Source organism: Apium graveolens, chromosome 3 (assembly GCF_009905375.1).
Source record: "Apium graveolens cultivar Ventura chromosome 3, ASM990537v1, whole genome shotgun sequence".
NCBI lineage: Eukaryota > Viridiplantae > Streptophyta > Magnoliopsida > Apiales > Apiaceae > Apium > Apium graveolens.
The window spans coordinates 278,888,204-278,908,822 of NC_133649.1; the positions used below are offsets into that span (position 1 = coordinate 278,888,204).

General features: G+C 35.8%; 2 protein-coding genes across 3 annotated transcripts; one reads left to right on the forward strand and one right to left on the reverse strand.

Moving 5' to 3' along the window:
- The first annotated feature begins 592 nt into the window (after nt 1-592).
- LOC141713422 (cysteine proteinase 15A-like) lies at nt 593-3,066 on the forward strand. Its single transcript, XM_074516843.1, has 4 exons — nt 593-1,078; nt 1,364-1,483; nt 2,081-2,318; nt 2,460-3,066. The coding sequence occupies exons 1-4, from the start codon at nt 632-634 to the stop codon at nt 2,744-2,746; spliced, it is 1,092 nt and encodes a 363-aa protein (XP_074372944.1). The 5' UTR covers nt 593-631; the 3' UTR covers nt 2,747-3,066.
- Nucleotides 3,067-3,286: 220 nt separating this feature from the next.
- On the reverse strand, nt 3,287-20,071 carry LOC141713420 (V-type proton ATPase subunit a3-like). 2 transcript variants are annotated; one of them, XM_074516841.1, is made up of 18 exons: nt 19,751-20,071; nt 11,181-11,225; nt 10,561-10,683; nt 10,364-10,471; nt 10,164-10,274; nt 9,906-10,079; nt 9,311-9,448; nt 7,995-8,102; nt 7,800-7,907; nt 7,580-7,728; nt 6,661-6,814; nt 5,744-5,904; nt 5,446-5,652; nt 4,775-4,958; nt 4,609-4,692; nt 4,305-4,501; nt 3,949-4,008; nt 3,287-3,847 (listed from the first exon to the last, which is right to left on the reverse strand). In XM_074516841.1, exons 1-18 carry the CDS (start codon nt 19,889-19,891, stop codon nt 3,643-3,645), a joined length of 2,457 nt encoding a protein of 818 aa, XP_074372942.1. In that variant the 5' UTR covers nt 19,892-20,071; the 3' UTR covers nt 3,287-3,642. The 2 variants fall into 2 exon arrangements, with proteins under 2 accessions (XP_074372942.1, XP_074372943.1); XM_074516842.1 differs by having other exon boundaries at nt 11,156-11,225.
- Nucleotides 20,072-20,619: the final 548 nt, after the last annotated feature.

A 20,619-nucleotide genomic window follows, 5' to 3' on the forward strand; every position in this document is an offset into this window, starting at 1 on the left:
AATAAAACGGTTTGTCTAGTGTGTACTAAGAAAGTGTGATTGATGAGTTGTAAAAATATTATTGATGGAGATTTTTATACATGCAGGGAGGTCCAACATTATTAATGAGTTTTTCACCAATATTTTGCGGACACCTATTAAGCACTAACTATTATCATGGACACGTATTAAAAAAATCGTTAATAAAATTACTGGCTTTTCGTTAAAAAGAAAACCAACTTCTAAACTTCTAAACCAAACACGACTTTCTATTGCCTTAAAAACCAAACACGACGTATGAATACACTTCATCATCCAAGCAATTAGTACAGTAATTTAAATTTTAGCATATTTTGAAGCACGTAAAAATTAAAATAATAGTAAACCAAAAAGAAAAATTATTCCGAACAGCGACTTTATTGAGAGTCGAATTCGTAGAAGCAATCGGTACAAAATAATCGCACTAAAAATCAAAACCTCTTGTCACTCAAAAGCGACATTTTAGATATTTATTAATACCCACCAAGATAACACCGAACACGTGCCCTCATATTACTGGTTAGCACCCCACCTACCATTCTCATACGTTGCCAATATAAACACGACTGTATCCGATACCAAATAAGCCAACCACACAAACAGATTCTTCCTAATGGATCACTTATTAACTCTCTCTCTACTCTCTCTCCTCATATCTTTCGCCGCCGGCGACTTTTCCGACGATCAATTAATCCGTCAAGTAGTGCCGGGGGAGGATCACAAAGCCGTGAATCTCCTCAACGCCGATCATCACTTTTCGCTGTTTAAAGCTAAGTTTGGGAAGACTTACAGTGATGACAAAGAACGTGATTATAGATTCTCGGTTTTTAAGGCGAATCTGCTCCGTGCGAAGCGTAATCAGCTGCTTGATCCGTCGGCTGAGCACGGCGTGACGCAGTTCTCCGATTTAACGCCGAAGGAGTTTAGGGAGAGGTATTTAGGTTTGAAGAAGCCGGAGTTTCTAGAAGGTGCGCAGAAAGCTCCGATTCTTCCGACTAATAATTTGCCGGAGGATTTTGATTGGAGAGATAAAGGTGCTGTCACTGGTGTTAAAAATCAGGTATTTTACCTCGAGTTCGGATACGGTTTTAATAATTGTTGTCACGTATATTTAAGGCTCGATTGGATAAAGGTTTCAATATATTGTTGTCACACTTGAGTTAAATATATTCAAGGTTAGCGGTGTGAGCTAAATATAGTGTTGTCAAGTTAAATATATTTAAGGCTCGCGTTTGAATAATAGTTTTAATATATTGTTGTCAGCTTTTAAGGCTCGCGTTCGGATAACTGTTTTAATTATTGTGATCATGCTAAGATAACTAATTTTGATATGATTTGATTGTAGGGATCATGTGGATCGTGCTGGTCGTTTAGTACCACTGGTGCACTAGAAGGAGCACATTATCTGGCAACTGGTGAACTTGTTAGCCTCAGTGAGCAACAGCTCGTTGACTGTGACCACGAGGTTTTGATCTATTCTCGTGTTGAGTTTTTTTATTCATGAGATGTTTTTACCTTTTTTTAGCTAGTGATGATGATATATGGTAAATATTTGATTGTAAATTGGATGTTATGCTTAATGACTTAGATAATAGAAAGGCGTAGACTTAGATATCCCTATAAAGAGTACATAGGCACCTTGGCGACGATTAATTATTATGTTGGCTAAAGTTTGAATTTTTACTCTAAAGAGCTTGGATTTATGAAACCAACTTTGGAGTGTTGTTTAAATTCAGAGATTGACTCGATGTCAACAATTAATAACTCAAAATTTAATTTTGATCACATACACTAAAAATTCTGTCTAGGTAATGACTCAAACACGGTGACTGTTAATTTTAGCTATGGGCATGTTAATATCAAGTAACCACAACAAAGTGAAGAGACCTTGCCATAGACAGTATTAACATGAGTAACAAGTTAGAAGAACCTAAATTGACATATTTTGTTACCTCTTGGTGGAGGTTCTTCTAGAGATTATATCCTATATTACTATTTATTACATGTATAAAAAAATATGGCCTTGTTAAGTAAAGTTGCTTGACTTCTGATATCATTGCAGTGTGACCAAGATGGAGTGTGTGATGCTGGGTGCAATGGGGGGTTGATGAATACTGCCTTTCAGTATACAGTCAAGGCCGGTGGACTTCAACTTGAAAAAGATTATCCTTACACAGGGAAGGATGGCAAGTGCAAATTTGACAAGAATAAAATTGCAGCATCTGTAGCTAATTACAGTGTGGTTTCCGTCGATGAGGATCAAATTGCTGCAAATTTGGTGAAGAATGGCCCTCTTGCAGGTAACAGTTACCCCTAAAATATTTAATTTTGTAATTTCTTAGGTTTGGGGAACTAAATCTGAAATTAGGATATTTGAAGTTAATCTCCTTTTTTTAAATATATTCAATATCCTTTATGCTAATTCATTTACTCTTGTGCAGTTGGCATCAATGCAGCGTGGATGCAGACTTATGTCAAGGGAGTTTCATGCCCATACATCTGTTCAAAGAACCGTTTGGATCATGGGGTGCTTCTGGTGGGGTATGGAGCTGCCGGATATGCTCCCATTCGTCTCAAGGACAAGCCTTACTGGATCATAAAGAATTCATGGGGAGAAAGTTGGGGAGAAGATGGATACTACAAGATCTGCAGAGGCCAAACACATGATGTTTGCGGGGTAGATTCTATGGTGTCCACAGTAGCAGCATTTCACTCTACTTCAGAGTAGACTCTAAATTAAACCTGCATCTGGCACTTATTATTGCTATGTTGGTTCGTTTAGGGCCTTTCTTGTATATACAAATTGTGTTATCTGTATCTCTGAGATGAATGATTCCAGTCATCACTCTGCTTCAGAGTAGACTCTAAATTAAACATGCATCGGGCACTTATTATTGCTATGTTGGCTCGTTTAGGGCCTTTCTTGTATATACTAATTGTGTTATGTATATTTCTGGGATGAATGATCTCAGTAATGTCAGTTTTCAGACTATTTGTAAACTGGTTTAAAATACTGAAATGTTAATGGCATATTGGCCTTGGTAGGAATTAGCATGCTTGTTTACCATCTCTGTTTCAGTTATATAATTTTTCATTTTTTTACTTGACAGATTCAGATACAGAACTAACTTATAATTTGTTGATTAATAGGCTAAAATTGGGTCATCTTTAAATTTGTGTATTGTCCTTGTAATTTTTAAGTTGTTTCTGATTTTTGGTAATTGATGCTAGTCGTGGCAATTCAATAATATCATCTTGGTACAAGTACTTGGTCCTTGAGTAGCATATAGTATTAGTTTGTAACAATATCATTGTACATCTGGTATATATTTCTCACTGATACAAAATTTTGACTGCGTTTACATGTATACAAAGCACTTTACAAATAAGCAACAAGTACGTAAAAGAGGATGATTTTATTCCTAACATTCCTAGAATTAGTGGTATTTGCAGCAGCAATAAAAAAATTATGAAGGCGGTGTCGTGGGGAGCACACCAAATCTCTGGGGCATTACTTTCCTTGCATTCTTGGAGTCCTCTATCCAGGTTGAATAATTGAACAAGTTCAACCATGATTTCGATTCATGTAACATAATAAATCAACTCGGCCAAGAACTATATCAGTCATTCCTCGTCTTCACTGATTAATGCAAATGAAAAGGGATAGAATTTGTACCCATCACCCTCATAAAACTTGTTCTGAAATTCCACCCAATGAAGTCGTAATGCATGCAGGAATGCACTAAGGGTTTCCATAATTAGAAGAACTCCAACCGTAGCAAAGATAAATACTATAACACCAATCGCTAGGACTATGATATTGTTGAAACTGCAATCACATACTGCACATTAGCTTTTCTTCGTGTATTTTAGCTATCTTGCTTGCGACTTAAAAAATCACAAAATCACAAAAGGTAAGATAGAACGTACCCCCAAGCTAAAAGCAGCACCTTCTCGTAGAAAACACTGGACAACTCGGAATGTGCAAGACTGAACAAGAAATCACATTATAAGTTTTTCAGTGACCTAAAACTAAAGAGAGGCATGTGGCATCATAATATTCATTAAATAATTTAAATACTATTCATTTATTAGTTAAAAAAACCATTAGCAATAATCAATTTAATCGTAGCCATTAACCCAAGGGTTAACCCATTTGCCAGCTTTATGTTTTATTATAAAGAGTAAAGGAGATAAGATCGACCTGTTTTTGCAAGTCCACGAGTTTCAGTGTAACATGAAATTATTGTAGTTATAGTCCATAATTAATTAAAATATGTGAATACCTGAGGGCCCACAAACGAAGGTAAGAAGCTGTATTAGAGACTGCTCCAAGTACAAATTCAATGGTATGTATAAGTTGGTGTACAAAAATCTCGCTGAACTCAAAGTCTCCATGCCCATGAGAACCCTTACTTTTTGATTCCAATTCAGCAGACTCATCCATATTGTAAAGTTGTGTGTAGGATTGACCACGATGTCTCTGCGAATGAATGATAAATATATGTTTAACATATTGAATAAGTAAATATTACACACACACATTTAAATAAAATAAAATTACAGGACGATAAAATGCTATGGACATACTTCCTCATGTTGCTTCTTTAGAAGAAGCGGCTTAGGGAACAGCATCCAGGGTACAGCCACAAGTGCCAACAATAGTAATAAAATCTGTAAATAAAAAGAAATCCCTGGAATTTGTTTTCTAGAAGCAGAATGTTACATATGCACGTCAAGTTTGAAAAGATCAAACCTGAAGGTATTTCTGGCCGATAAAAAGTTGATTGTCACCCAAATCATCAGTAGGGCTTAGGAACATGTAGATCATCACATGATACAGATCAGCTTGGGAACCAGTGCACCATTTCACAATTATGAGAAGTGAAAGGTAACCAAACAGGCTATTTAAAAATATCATCTGTGGAATAAATTGGTACCTGAAAAATGTAGTACTAACGATGACTACAGGAACCAGCATAAGTTGAACAACTAATAACATATGAATTTTATTTACAAACACGTAAGCGCAGATGATTTTGAACTAAATGCTGAAATTTCATAAAAAAGGCAATTAACATATCCGCAAACATTTTCTTCTAAAAGAAACAAACATATGCTAAGGCTCTAACTTGAACATTTGCATGTATAAGTGCATTTCACATTCACTATAAAGAGTGTTTATGGAAATAAGGATTTTCTATCTAATGGTAGTTTTTTTATGTTTTAGCGAATTTCTAATGGTCGTTTCTTTATGTAATAGGGTTTCCATATTACAATGCAGAATTAACATGGACAAAGTCTACTTATCATTAGCTGGAACAAGGGTGCATAATGCTCATGTTTTGAACTACTTGATAGAATGAACGACATCCATATGGAACATAAAAATTGGTGCCTCTATGTGATAGCTGGTTGAATTCTTACCAGATATTTATTTCATTACGGAAGAATTTGGCATTATAATAGCTCAATAGAATTCCAAGATTCATCTGAGCTACACCTAGTAAGATTGACATTTTCATCTTCAGTGAGTTCAGGAATGGCAACTCACTGCGGGTACCATGCCACTTGGGATCCAGGCCAAATGGGTAAGTGTCACGAACTTTGATCAGGCCTATTGTATAGGCCTCGCTGTAACAAAACAAGAATTTAGAGTCTGAGTGAATATATGTAAATTTAAGGTTACTTGGTGAATTAATAAACAAATGTATCACTCCAATACCTGCAAGTAGAATCACGACAGTCGTAGGCAGATCGTCCAAAGAGTTCAAATGGAACAGAAAAAAATTCATTATAAATCAAGCCAGTGTATATCGAGAATATGGACATCATCAAAATAACATAGCGACCACCAAAAGTCATATCCAAGATGTCTCCAAGCTTCTGCACATGGAATGAAAATAATTAAGGCAATTCCGGTATTGCAAAAGGTATAAATGCAAATGAGTAAGAAATCGTGTGTTAGAGGAGACTTTAAAATTGATTATATGTTTAATCTCTTTTGTTTCACCACATGTGATGGCTTCTATACTAATCAGCAATACATATTTGTTTAAAAAAAAGATTTAATGAAACATATACTAGTAAGCATATCTACCTTAGCATACCCGTTTTTCTTTTTCCATTTTTAAACTTTTCTACAGACAAGGCCGCTAATTTGCAATTACTTAGGCCCTATTTGGCAATTAGCGTTTAGTTGTTAGCGGTAGCGGATTGAATTATCTATTTTGACTAGCTGATTGAGTTAACTGTTTTGACTAGCGGATTGAACCTACTTGTTTTAAATGAAACTGTTTGGTAATAGATGTTTCAATTAACTTTATGTATTGTCACTAGACACATGGACAATCATCTAATTGAAAAAACTCCTATAAGTAGCCTTTTCAACGTTAGCTAATTGGGTCCAAACCGCTATTTCAATCTGCTAACTACCAAACACTAATATTAGAGGTTTCATTTGGTCAAACCTCTCTTTTGGTTCAATAAGCTAATTTCTTCCCAAACTGCTAGCTTCCAAATACGGCCTTAAATATGCAACCAGGAAATGAATACCTACATTATCTAATCTCAAAAAAGCTACACCCATTTGCAAATTCAGAGATCATAAAATATGCACCAATGAAGAAAAATTAAGATTACCTGACCAGAAAGTTTCTTCTCTTTCACGATGAAATATAGCGTGGCAAGAAATAAGCATATACCATGACCCCAATCTCCAAACATGACTGCAAAGAGAAATGGAAAGGTAACAATCGTGTACACGCCAGGATTTGCTTCCTGATACTTGGCCACCCTGACATAACAACAACATTAACTTCATTAGAACTGTTCAGCTTGTAGATTCATTTTAAAACAGTTAAAAGAATCATTAGAACCTGTGAAATATTAAACATGTATTCTTTCTTGCAAATTAGAAAGAGTTTCATGTTTAGAAACCTCTATCCCCAATTCAAATAATTACTGACCAATGGCAATAAATTCATGACAGCTATGTCAAGGTCGGCTTGGAGTAGGGAAAGTGCAATAGAAAACAAGTAAAAGAGACGGAGATGGCTTGTATGAAAACAATTTATATACAAATTTCTAGCCTATCCTTTGAGTCTGTTGCTCACCAGTTGAGTTCAGTGTTTATGTGACTTAAAGCTCTGTACAGTCCATTATATATGATAAATGTCATATTAAGTAGGTTGACCTTTTACATTATACTTTTTACTCAACTAAGAATTGCAGCAAGTGCAGAAGTGAGCAAGAGAAAAAATTGAAGTTAAACAAAGAGCAAGTGTACAAAACTAAGTATATATCTGTAACTATTCGCGCCACAGTTAAATTTTACAAAACATTTTCATGTTGCACTTACATATTAAAAAATGCAGTAGGTGCATTTCAACTTCTCTCACTCATGGTTAAAATAACAAAGACAACTAAATAGGCAGAATGAGATATTTATATTTTATACTATAAACATAACATGTATTTATTGCAGCAGCATCAGTTATCCCTACTATTCGAGTGAGAATTTAGGTTAGTTATTAGGGAAAATATAAATTGAGATGCTCACCCATATGCATCTACAATTTCTTGAAAAGCGGAAGTGACCTTGTTCGTGCGAAAAAATGTGGGTGGGGGTTCCTCTGTATGCAAAACCTGGAATATGACCCCTACTTGTGAATTGCTGTCAAAGATTGCTCGGTCCAATACACTTTGAATCTGCACTTTCAAATTAGTCTATTCAAATAACTCCCCACAGGTAGGAAAGGAAAACAAAGAGAAAGTAATACCTGATTTGTAGCGAAAACAGGACACCAGCCTTCTGCCACGAGGCATTTCTTTGTCACATCGATGCTTAGCATGTTCAACACATGATAAATGGACTTCTCCTTCTTCACCTGTAAAAGTTTTATTTTAAGTTAAATACAAAACTTGAATAGTAACAGATCAGCAACAGAAACGCGAGATTGATTCCATGAACTCACCAGAAGGTTCCATTTCTCAAAGTCATATCCAATAGTCTGTAAAAGATTTCCTCGATGCATTTGTCCAACATCTATGGTAGTCTTCAGCTCAGAAAGTTTTGCAGATACCTTTTATCATATATCAACAGATCATAAGAAATACAGTACAGTATTTGCTCATATCTATATCTAAAAAGGAAAAGAAAAAAAGTTGTACATATATAAATCTGTAATGTATGAGTATGCAATTCATTTAACCAGAAGATCCGTGAAAAATAAAGTTGTAGCATTTCCCTGAACTATTGCATTATTGTTATGATTGTAAAAGAATAAAAACAGTGAAACCAAATATTATGTGGTTATAAACTATCCTGGCACAAGTTCCATAGTTTTTTTTGTTCAATGCCTCTAAAAAAACTTTTCCTATTTTAATAAAGAATATACAAGAAATTGCTAAAAAAATTCAAAAAAATAAGATTAGTCGAACTTCTTTGGAAAAATTCAATTTAGACTGTGTTAATTTTACATATCGTATATGAGATATCTTATGGTAAACTAATGACACTTTTAGTGTACACATGTATATACTACCATATATGTAATTTTATAATTCTGATAGAATTGAATATTTTATTAGGCTAACGTTGTTTATATGTGTAACGTTTGATACTTTAATTATTTTAGTGTTTAGATAGGATACAGTATAATTATAATGTTTTAATTAAATACATAGCTGATAACCAATTTCATTATAGATGATTTTAGATTTTTAATAATTTAGTACTAGTAACAAGTTAATGTAACCTCGGTTATATGGCTCATGGTTAATATTTAAAAAATTCAATATTCTAATAAAGGGATTTATGAGATTTTAATTTTCTAAGAGGATTTGGTTAGATTAATGTTGCTTATATCTCTTATGATTGATATTTTAATGGTTTTAAGGTTTAGCGACATCTAGTAAAATTATGTAGGAAAATTATATATAACAAATAAGTAGGTGATAGTGTAAGTTATATATATAAATTTGGAATTCTAATACAATTTTCCATTTACTAGGTTAACATTAGTTTTACGGATGATCATTGGTTTTAATTTTTTTATAAATTATATAAAATCATTGTGTTATAAATTATGAACAAATAGGTGATAACAAAAATCTGGCACCATAGCATTCTAGTTAGTAAATTACTATTGAAAAGGGTTCTGGCTTGAGAGTGAGAGAGAGCAATAAAATCCAGCCTCCCTCCAACCCCCGGCTCCCAAGTATAGAATTTGTATTTGTAATTTATACATGCTTTTGTATCTTCCTGGGGTCCTGTCATCAGAACACATACCTCTGTGATCATCTGAAATTGTTTGCCGACATCATCTGTGAATGGATAACGGTTTGCTCCAAATGCGTCACAAATTTTTAATATTTTGCTCTTTGCTCGTTCTCCAGAATAGAAGACAACAAAGACGTTTTTCTCTGCCTGCAAGTACACAACCATTTCCTCTCAGAGAGAAAAAAGTATATCTCGGGAATGAAGTAATAAACAATAAAGAACATAGAGTAAAGCAAGAAGGCATCTAACGTCAAAAAGAAACTAGAATAAAGTGATCAACAGTCCAAGATTAAACAGCACCACTCAGAAAAAAACCACATTGACAGTGGTGTAGCCACCTTAAAAACAACAGGGGAGATTGGCCCCACAGAATTTACAACTATATTTATCAATTTAACATATGAAACATAGTGAAATCATTTCACACAGAAAGTGAAAATTTATAGTAAATATTGATTTTTGAACCCAATAATTAATTTTCTGGCCACGCTTCTGGCCCTCTGAAAATGAACAGAAGGCCTGTGAGTTAATATACTTATTACACATTTAAGTTCAAATCAACCCATTAATTTAGCTGCAAATTTTAAGATTCTGCATAATTTACCTTCTCTCCAGATACAGGATCTGTTACAGAATCTTCAACAACTGCTTGCTTAAGAAACACATTACCCCTCGTTGCACGAAAAAGAATTTTCTCAAAAGCCATTGACTTTTCTCTAGGAACTAGGCCACTGACTGATCCCAGCTTTACATGGCTTGATAAATCTGTGGACATTTCCTAAAAAAAAGCAAAAGTTTAACCCAGGGATAAAGTAAGAAAGTTTTCATTCATCTTTAGGAATTTCCGTAACTAAAACTTTACTTGTTCTAATAGCAAAGGACTGTCCATTGATCTATCACCAACACGATATTCATCAATGTCTCTTGGCTGAGATACTGCCTTGCTCTGAGCAGAATGGAAAAATTCACCAGCCTAACGTAAAAGCACATAATTAAGTCAGATATACAAGCTCATGCCAACAAACTTTGTCTTTTTGTAAATATTAATGCCCAGGTATATACCTTCTGCAAAACAAGCTTATATTCTAGAAGTTCACTGTAAGCACGTTGTAGTTTTTCATTGTTAGTATTCATCTCTGTCAACTCAGCTTCATAAACTCCGAGGTTCATCTAGACATATTAATTAAAAGATTGATAAACTGAAACGAAGTATGAGAATCTTTAGAGGCAAGGAAATTTAAGCAATCAAAGTGCAGTACCTCCAAGACATCTAAATTGATATCAGTACTCATGTCATATCTTCCTGAGGGTAGGAAACCTGTCTTCGACATTTGTTCCCTAAAAAAACGTAGCTTGCGTGCCATTTCCCCACATCTTTTAATCTAAACAAAAAAAGCGCAAAGATCAAACTGAATCTGATATTCTGGTTACAGAACACATATTTATAGAAGTATTCTTACACTGATAATTTAAGACAGCCTACAACTACCAAGTCTCTATTTAAGTGATGTTTTTTTGTAATTATAACCAAACAAAAATGTCCATCAGTTTGCTAGTTTCTACCATCTATCAAATGGTGTGTCTTGCAGAAAAAACACCACATAACTTCGTGCTACAACATATCTTTCTCTATAAAATTCACTTCTGCCCTACCCCTACCAGATATAAAGAAAATATTGGTTTCAGTTTAATATTTAAGTATTAGACATTTATGGTTCACCATATTTATATAGAAGAATGTACAACCGAATCTAGAATTCTCCTAGTAAGCTTTTCCAGTTATGGTTAGTGGTAAAACAACAATTAAGATTTCAAGTATCCGCATAACCACAAGGATGTAGTTCAGTTATTTACATTATATTATGTAGCAGAAACACACCTGAGCAGCATATGTCCTCTGGAACGGGCTCTTATCAGTATTTAGCTGTAGAAAGAACAATACAACAGTACTATTGCAAATCAGATTCAAAAAAATAGATATTCAATCACATATGCCGTTTTCATCTTTAAACAGAAAAAGGATCAACTTCAATTATTTAGCTCAAAATTAATCATCAAACATAAACATTCTGTTCAATGATGAATAAAAAAACTTGTTTAAACTGAACTTCTAAAATAAAACATAACATTACAAATTTATAGCGTACATCTACATACAGAACAAGAGAAAAGAACACTTTAAACTATAATTAAAAAAACAATGTGATAGCTGTACAATGAGCAAATTGCAGTAAAAAGATGACATGAACCTATATACAATCACAGCTTGGAATATGAGACTTTACGCGCTAGCTTGTACAAATAATGGGAAAAACTAAAAGTTGTTCCTAATAATTCTTAGACAGGACTTGGTAGTAATAATCTACAAACTCTAGGGCCATGTTTGTTTGATGGGATTATAGTCCTGGGATAATAATCCGGGGATAACTAATCCCATCAAAATTAGTTCTATGGATTAAATAATCCTATCCTAAGTTTGTTTGAAAGGATTAGTGTAGGATTGAAATATAATCCTTTAAAATTTTATCCTATGTTTGTTTTGTGGGATAGTACTTGGGATTGGAATATAGTCCTTTAAATTTTCCAATTCTATGTTTGTTTCATATGGGGTAACAATGAGGGGATTATAATCTTTTAAAAAATGACTTGTAGAAGGGGATAAAACAATACCTCCTCCCACCAAGCATTAGATGGGATTATAATGTTAGAAAATTAGGATTTTAGAGCTTAATTTAATTATGTTCTTGATGTTAATCCTAAAATCTAATGATTGGAAATTGTTCAATGATATTTGAACTTAAATTTTCATGTATGGTTTTAAGAATTTTCTTAATGAAATCCATATGAAATGAGAGATGAAAGTAGCTTGGAAAAGCTTGGAAAATTTGAGAATGTTTGTCCCACATTGAAATAAATAAAGGGGGTTGTGTGCTTTATATGGTATTACCCACATGAGTAGTATACAACTACTAAGGTGTGTGATGGTCCATTGTGTTGTTGTGTGCTTCACGCGCGCGCCCCGCCACGCACCGCACCGGACCGGGTCGGGTCGAAGGGCGATTTGGGCGAATGTCTCGGCGTCTCGCGTACGCGAGGCGACCTGGGCGAGGAGTTTATTTATTTGAGAATTATTTTAATTCGAATTTATTTATCGGTGACTGGATTATTGGGCTGGGTACTGAAATAGGCTAAGTCCTGCAAATAATCTGATCTGTAACAAGTTCTGATATAAGAATCAGAACTTAACAAGTTCTGATATCAGAATCAGAACTTAAGAACTGATGAATAAAATCAGAACTTAATAAGTTCTGATATCAGAATCAGAACTTAAGTACTGATGAGTCAAATCAGAACTTAACTTAAGTTCTGATATTAATGTGGGTGTTAATGTGAAAAGTGTTACAAATAATTTAAATTCAAAAGCTGTTCAGTTTTGATTTTTTCATTTATGAATTCAAAATCTGATCAGTTTTGATTTTTTCATTAATGGAGCAGTTTAATTCAGACATTAAGTGTGTGGACAGTTTCATTTTTCCTCTCCTATAAATAGAGGCTAAACTGAATGAATACTACACACTACATTCTCATCTCTTCTCTTCAACCTCTCTGCATTTCTCTCCCATAAGTCCTGAAGTGCTGATATTTTCCGGTGACTGAGGTGCTGGTCGAAGTGGAGGTTTTGTTGCTGCTGTTAACATAAACTCCGAGCTGTTTTATCCTGGTGGAGATATTGCGCACATCCCAAACGCAGCAGGTAGGGGGCAATAATCTCTTCAAGAGCAGCCAGGACTTCGAGCAAGGCCTGGTGACTCAGCTGTAATTATTTTCTTGGCATTTTGTATCTGTAAACCTTTATTTCAGTCACTGTTGAAAGCTATGGTTTCGGGTACATCTCTCTTTCTCTCTTCGTTATTTCAGTTACTGATTTTGTTTACCTGCATGTTTTGTTTTGTTAACTATGGTCTTGGCCTAAACTTGTTAAATTCTTTATACACTTGCCTCTATGTTGCTATACTTGTTAGTAAGTTTCTCAACATTCTTGAAGAGATTATTGGTTATATAGAATTTAGCATAATGGTTAACGAAAGTGAGGTTATCGTTGGTGGTGGTAGCAGTTCCGGTGTAACTGCTGGGGCCATTGATTGGACCACCTATAGTTTCCCACAAGCTGTTGAACTAACCGGTTTACCGGAGAAATTCAACGGTGGCATTGGCTTTTCTCGCTGGCAGAAAAGGATGAAGTTGTGGTTGACTATAAAGGGTCTGTGGCCGGTTGTGGAATATGAGAAACCAGTAGTGGATCAAGAGAAGGCTGACACAGTTAAGGCTTTTGCGAAGTGGGCTGAGAAGGATGGAGTGGCTAGGGCGGCCATTCTGGCGGCACTAACAAACACTTTGTTTGATGTCTATTCTTCTGATGCCTACTCTGCAAAACTCTTATGGGAGAAGCTGGACCAGACACATAATACTGACTCACAAGGTCTAGAAAAGTATTCTGTGGCAAGGTTCCTCGAGTTCAAGCTGGTGGACAATAAGTCCATGACTGAGCAGGTGCATGAGTTCGAGATGATAGTGCATGCTTTGAAGGAGTCTGGAATGAATCTCCCGGAGAAGTTCAAGGTGATGAGTGTGATTGAAAAGCTCCCGAAGTCTTGGGAAGAGTTCTCTCTCTCCCTGAAAAGACAGAAAGGAGAGATCACCTGGACCAACCTTATGCTGGACATCTCGGTACAAGAACAACACAAGTCCAAACAGGGACATGTGATGCCAACTGAACAAGGTACCTCGAAGGTAAACATAGCAACTGTAGGACAAAAGAGGAAGGCTTTTGCTAAGAAAGCTAATAGTAATAAACCTAAGAGTGACAAGGACAAGGCCAAGAAACCCAAGGCAAACAAACCATGCTGGTCTTGTGGGCAGGTTGGGCACTGGAGTAAGGACTGCCCTACGAAGAAAGCGAAGAAAACCGAGGTAGCACAAGCAAATGTTGTGCTTGGAACCGCAAGTGGGCCTGTAGTGAACATGGTTGTTGGTGAGGCTACGGCTTCTGAAACCAACGTTGACCGGTATGTATCCTACAACCCTGTGATATTTTCTACCTATCTGTCAAATGAATGGTTGATAGATACTGGAGCTAATGTACATATTTGTGCTGATATTAGTTTATTTGTATCTTATCAACAGAGTCATAGCTTGACTGTGAAGATGGGGAATGCTAGTGTTGCTCAAGTACATGGAGTTGGAAACGTGGATCTGAAGTTCCCTTCAGGACGTATTCTATCTCTGACGAGAGTGCATCATGTTCCCGACATGCGTAGAAATATAATAAGTGGAAGCTGTTTAGTTTCTAGTGGTTTTGAAATTTCGTTCAAGTGTAATAAAGTAGTTCTTATTCACACTGGTACATTCTTTGGCAAGGGTTACTTGTCAAATGGTTTATTTGTTATTAATGCGGATCCCGTTTTGGGAAGTTTGAATAATAATGTTATTCCTACTGTTAATTGTATTGAATCCTCAAATATATGGCATGCTAGACTAGGTCATTTAAACTTTGGTGCTCTTAAGAACATGATGAACTTAGAGTTGATTCCAAAATATACCATAGAAAAGAATTCTAAATGTCAAGTATGTGTGTCTGCTAAACAGATAAGGAAACCTTTTCATAACGTTGTTAGGGATTCAGACTTGTTAGATTTAGTACACACTGATATTTGTGAATTTGGTGGTGTGTTGACCAAGGACCAGTTTAGATACTTCATTACTTTTATAGATGATAGTAGTAGATATTGTTATGTTTATTTACTTAGACATAAGGATGAAGCACTTAGTAAATTCATTATATATAAAACTGAAGTAGAAAAACAAACTAGTAAGTTACTTAAAAGATTGAGATCTGATAGAGGAGGTGAGTATACGAGTAATGCTTTTAATGAATTTTGTGCAAACAATGGTATAGTTCATGAAGTTACTCCACCATACACACCTGAGTCTAATGGGGTTGCTGAGCGAAAGAACAGAACATTTAAAGATATGATTAATAGTATGCTTATTAACTCTGGGTTGCCTAAATACATGTGGGGAGAGGCCCTAAATACGGCTTGCCATATTTTGAATAGAGTCCCTCTGAAACACATGGATAAAACACCCTTGGAGTTATGGAAAGGCAGGATGACTAGTCTTAAGTATCTTCGTGTGTGGGGGTGCCTTGCTAAGGTGCTTGTTCCTGAACACAAGAGAAAGAAACTAGGTCCAAAGACTGTTGACTGTATCTTTCTGGGCTATCTTGAAACCACTACAGCTATGAGATTTTTAGTGTTAAAATCTGACATAGATGGTATAGTGGCAAACACGATAGTTGAATTTCGAGATGCGACATTCTTTGAGGATGTCTACCCTATGAAGACTGGAATACCTGAAACGACTTCTGAGGAAGATCCTATTCACACATCAAGTTCTATTCCTGATCATGTGGAAAAGATGACAAATGTGGGGGCGGAACCTAGTAGTAGCTCTATTCCTAAGGAATTAGAGAAACCAAGGAGAAGTAAGCGTGCAAAAATAGTCAAGGATTTTGGAGGTGATTTCATCACTTACAATATCGAGGACGAACCTTTAACTTTCCGGCAAGCTATGGATTCTTCTGAGTCAAGGCACTGGAAGGGCGCTGTCAAGAGTGAAATTGACTCTATTGTTTCCAATGGAACATGGGAGTTGGTTGTTCTCCCTCCTGGGTGTTCTACTATTGGGTGCAAATGGGTCTTTAAAAGGAAGTTGAACCCTGACGGCTCAATAGATAAGTACAAAGCTAGACTGGTAGCTAAGGGTTTTAAGCAAAAGGAAGGAATTGATTATTTTGATACATACTCTCCGGTTGCAAGAATGGTAACAATCCGAATGCTTATAGCATTGGCTTCAGTCCATGGTCTTATCATTCATCAGATGGATGTAAAGACAGCTTTTCTTCATGGTGAACTTGAGGAAGAGATTTATATGGATCAGCCTGATGGATTTGTTGCATCAGGCAATGAAAGGAAAGTATGTAAGTTGATCAAGTCCATCTATGGCTTGAAACAAGCTCCCAGAGATTGGCATAAAAAGTTTGATGAAACTATATTGCCTTTCAGTTATAAGATTAATGAAAGTGATAAGTGTGTCTACACTAAAGTTAAAGGTAATGAGTGTGTTATCTTGTGCCTATATGTGGATGATATTTTATTGTTTGGAACCAATATTGAGATTATTAACGAGACTAAAGAATTCTTGAAAAGGCATTTTGAAATGAAGGATATGGGTGAGGCAAGTGTGATTCTTGGAATCAAATTGATTCAGTCCACTGAAGGAATAACCTTGACTCAATCTCATTATATAGAGAAATCTATACTTGAGAAATATGGTTATTCACAGTGTAGAATCGCTAGTACACCTTATGATTCGAAAGTTGCCCTTGTCAAGAATACTTCAGGAGTGCCTGTGTCTCAGTTAAGGTATTCTCAGATTATTGGGAGCTTGCAGTATCTTGCTAACTGTACTAGACCAGATATTTCATATTCTGTGTCTAAATTGGCGAGATATACAAGCTGTCCAAACAGAACTCATTGGGATGCTCTTGATAGAGTACTTAGATATCTAAAAGGCACAATGTACCTTAGTTTACACTACAGGAGATTTCCTGGTGTGCTTGAAGGGTACAGTGATGCAAGTTGGATAGCTAAGAAGTCTGGTTCCAATGGAGTGACTGGATACGTGTTCACCTTGGCTGGTGGAGCAATATCCTGGAAGTCAAGCAGACAGACTATTGTTACTCGGTCTACTTTTGAGGCTGAGTTGTGTGCACTTGATGCCACAGGGACGGAGGCTGAATGGTTACATGGACTTATGTCTGCAATACCTGTAGTAAGCAGACCGCTTCCTGCTATTGCTATTCACTGTGATAGTCGAACAACTATCGACAAGATTAGCAGTAAAAAGCATAATGCTAAAACTAAGAGACACATCCAAGTTAGACTCAAGTCTATAAGGGGTTTAGTGACTGATAGGATCATAGCTATAGAGTTCATAGGAACTCAGAATAATATAGCTGATCCTCTTACTAAAGGACTGGAACCTGCAGTGGTCCTTAAGTCAAGGTTGGGGATGGGATTGTCAACCCATCATAATTCATCAACAGTGGGAACCCAATACACATGAGAGGAGATCCCTCGAAGTGTATTCAATGGGTAATAACAAGCTGTAAGGATGAGTTGGTAGTATCTTTGCTACATAGATGATACTATAGTATCTAAATCTATCCCCTGTAAACCTAGAAGGTACTGACACTGCCAGAAAAGCAAGAGTGTTAAAACTCTGAATGGGATCAAGTCATTTGACGAGATAGAGGCAGTATATCTCTGGAGATGCCCAACTAAGCGAATGTAATTGTGTGGTCGCAATTAGAGGATAGGGTTAATCCTTGAAGCATTCGACGAACAGGATCGAGACATGACCATTAATGTCTCAAAGCCGTAGATTGGCACCATAACCTTTGACTTGTCGTCGTCTATGGAATATGGTTATACTAAACGGATTAAGATTCAAGGTGAAACATTCCATCTGAGTCCGATAGCCATTGAAGTAGAGGAATTAGGAGGGTTCAAACCCGGAAGGGTACCGACTCTGAAAAACAAGTCATGATGGAAAATTGATCACATTTCTGTATGAATTTGTGGGGGATTGTTAGAAAATTAGGATTTTAGAGCTTAATTTAATTATGTTCTTGATGTTAATCCTAAAATCTAATGATTGGAAATTGTTCAATGATATTTGAACTTAAATTTTCATGTATGGTTTTAAGAATTTTCTTAATGAAATCCATATGAAATGAGAGATGAAAGTAGCTTGGAAAAGCTTGGAAAATTTGAGAATGTTTGTCCCACATTGAAATAAATAAAGGGGGTTGTGTGCTTTATATGGTATTACCCACATGAGTAGTATACAACTACTAAGGTGTGTGATGGTCCATTGTGTTGTTGTGTGCTTCACGCGCACACACACACGCGCGCGCCCCGCCCCGCCCCGCCACGCACCGCACCGCACCGGACCGGGTCGGGTCGAAGGGCGATTTGGGCGAATGTCTCGGCGTCTCGCGTACGCGAGGCGACCTGGGCGAGGAGTTTATTTATTTGAGAATTATTTTAATTCGAATTTATTTATCGGTGACTGGATTATTGGGCTGGGTACTGAAATAGGCTAAGTCCTGCAAATAATCTGATCTGTAACAAGTTCTGATATAAGAATCAGAACTTAACAAGTTCTGATATCAGAATCAGAACTTAAGAACTGATGAATAAAATCAGAACTTAATAAGTTCTGATATCAGAATCAGAACTTAAGTACTGATGAGTCAAATCAGAACTTAACTTAAGTTCTGATATTAATGTGGGTGTTAATGTGAAAAGTGTTACAAATAATTTAAATTCAAAAGCTGTTCAGTTTTGATTTTTTCATTTATGAATTCAAAATCTGATCAGTTTTGATTTTTTCATTAATGGAGCAGTTTAATTCAGACATTAAGTGTGTGGACAGTTTCATTTTTCCTCTCCTATAAATAGAGGCTAAACTGAATGAATACTACACACTACATTCTCATCTCTTCTCTTCAACCTCTCTGCATTTCTCTCCCATAAGTCCTGAAGTGCTGATATTTTCCGGTGACTGAGGTGCTGGTCGAAGTGGAGGTTTTGTTGCTGCTGTTAACATAAACTCCGAGCTGTTTTATCCTGGTGGAGATATTGCGCACATCCCAAACGCAGCAGGTAGGGGGCAATAATCTCTTCAAGAGCAGCCAGGACTTCGAGCAAGGCCTGGTGACTCAGCTGTAATTATTTTCTTGGCATTTTGTATCTGTAAACCTTTATTTCAGTCACTGTTGAAAGCTATGGTTTCGGGTACATCTCTCTTTCTCTCTTCGTTATTTCAGTTACTGATTTTGTTTACCTGCATGTTTTGTTTTGTTAACTATGGTCTTGGCCTAAACTTGTTAAATTCTTTATACACTTGCCTCTATGTTGCTATACTTGTTAGTAAGTTTCTCAACATATAATCCTATCATCTACTCCAACAAAACAAACATGGGATAGGATAATTTAAAAGATTATAATCCTTGGATAACCCTTCACTAATTTTTTACAAACCGAACATGGGATTGAAAAATTTAAAGGACTATAATCCTATCTCCTACTTAATACAATTAAACAAACATGGCCTAGAGTTATACAAACTGAAACTCAGATAGATGATCCATGTCTATAACAATTATCAAAAAGCGAAAAAACTTTTACGCAAATAACGCTACTTAGTTCACAAATGCAGGTAACTTCAAAATTCACATAACAACAAAATCGCATCACAACAATTAGAAGCTGATACGAAATAAATAGATTGAACAAAAATGTATTTAGACGTGAAACATACGTCATTAAATTGAAAAAGGCCGAGATCACCGAGATAAGAAATGGTGCGATGAGCCGATTCAATAGGAATAATGAGCTGAACCAATTGCATTGTCTCGGAGCGTAACAGATCCATCGTTGCGGAACTATTTCTCTCTTCCATTACACAATTTCACTTCAATTTACAAAATGCACATGTGTTGATGATTATTTTTACTCCGACGTGATTCCGGCGAGATTTGATCGGAAAGTTTGTTAGATGGATGTGAACACGATCGGGTACCGACAATGTGTTCAAGTTTTGCGTGCTTTGTTCGGCGTCACGTCGTGTTTTAAATAACACGTTTTTGATCCAGCTATGAGCTAACTAATTAGAACAATATGATTCTTTGAAACGACGTCGGTTCACTATTTCTACGCTGAATAGATTTTATTTTTTTAACTTTACGAAATAGGATTGTGTAAATATAGCCCATTAAAAAATTTGTGTCGAAAAGCCCACCAAAGGTTTCAGACAAACGGCCCAAGTTATATTTAACTGGGCTCAGGCCTCAGAATAGAAACCAGCTGTTTTTTTCCCGAGAAATGTAGGCAACTTTAGCCGGTTAATTTTGGAGTGTGTTAGAGTTCCTAAATTGGGTATCAAAAAAATTAAATGGCGTGGCACATGTGATGTGACAGTATCAATTATTTTAATTGATCTTTTTAATGTGAATCCATGAAACCATCTTTTTTTAATTACATTTTAATTAATAAAAAATGCCACGTGATATTTAAGAAACATTTTGAAATCCAATTTGAATACTCTAACATTTTCCTTAATTTTAACCCTGCACTCGATATTCTATATTTGTGTTTTTTGTGAATAGAAAATAAATTAACTTACTTCTT

Bases quoted from the DNA above. Each gene is read 5' to 3' on its own strand.
- LOC141713422 (XM_074516843.1), top strand. From the start codon at position 632: ATGGATCACTTATTAACTCTCTCTCTACTCTCTCTCCTCATATCTTTC. The intron at 1,079-1,363 runs GTATTTTACCTC...ATTTGATTGTAG, and splicing joins TCACTGGTGTTAAAAATCAG to GGATCATGTGGATCGTGCTG. The intron at 1,484-2,080 runs GTTTTGATCTAT...ATATCATTGCAG, and splicing joins TCGTTGACTGTGACCACGAG to TGTGACCAAGATGGAGTGTG.
- LOC141713420 (XM_074516841.1), bottom strand. From the start codon at position 19,891: ATGGAAGAGAGAAATAGTTCCGCAACGATGGATCTGTTACGCTCCGAG. The intron at 7,729-7,799 runs GTATTACTTTCT...TTGAAAGTGCAG, and splicing joins CTGTTTTCGCTACAAATCAG to ATTCAAAGTGTATTGGACCG. The intron at 4,009-4,304 runs GTATTCACATAT...TTTCTTGTTCAG, and splicing joins CTTCGTTTGTGGGCCCTCAG to TCTTGCACATTCCGAGTTGT.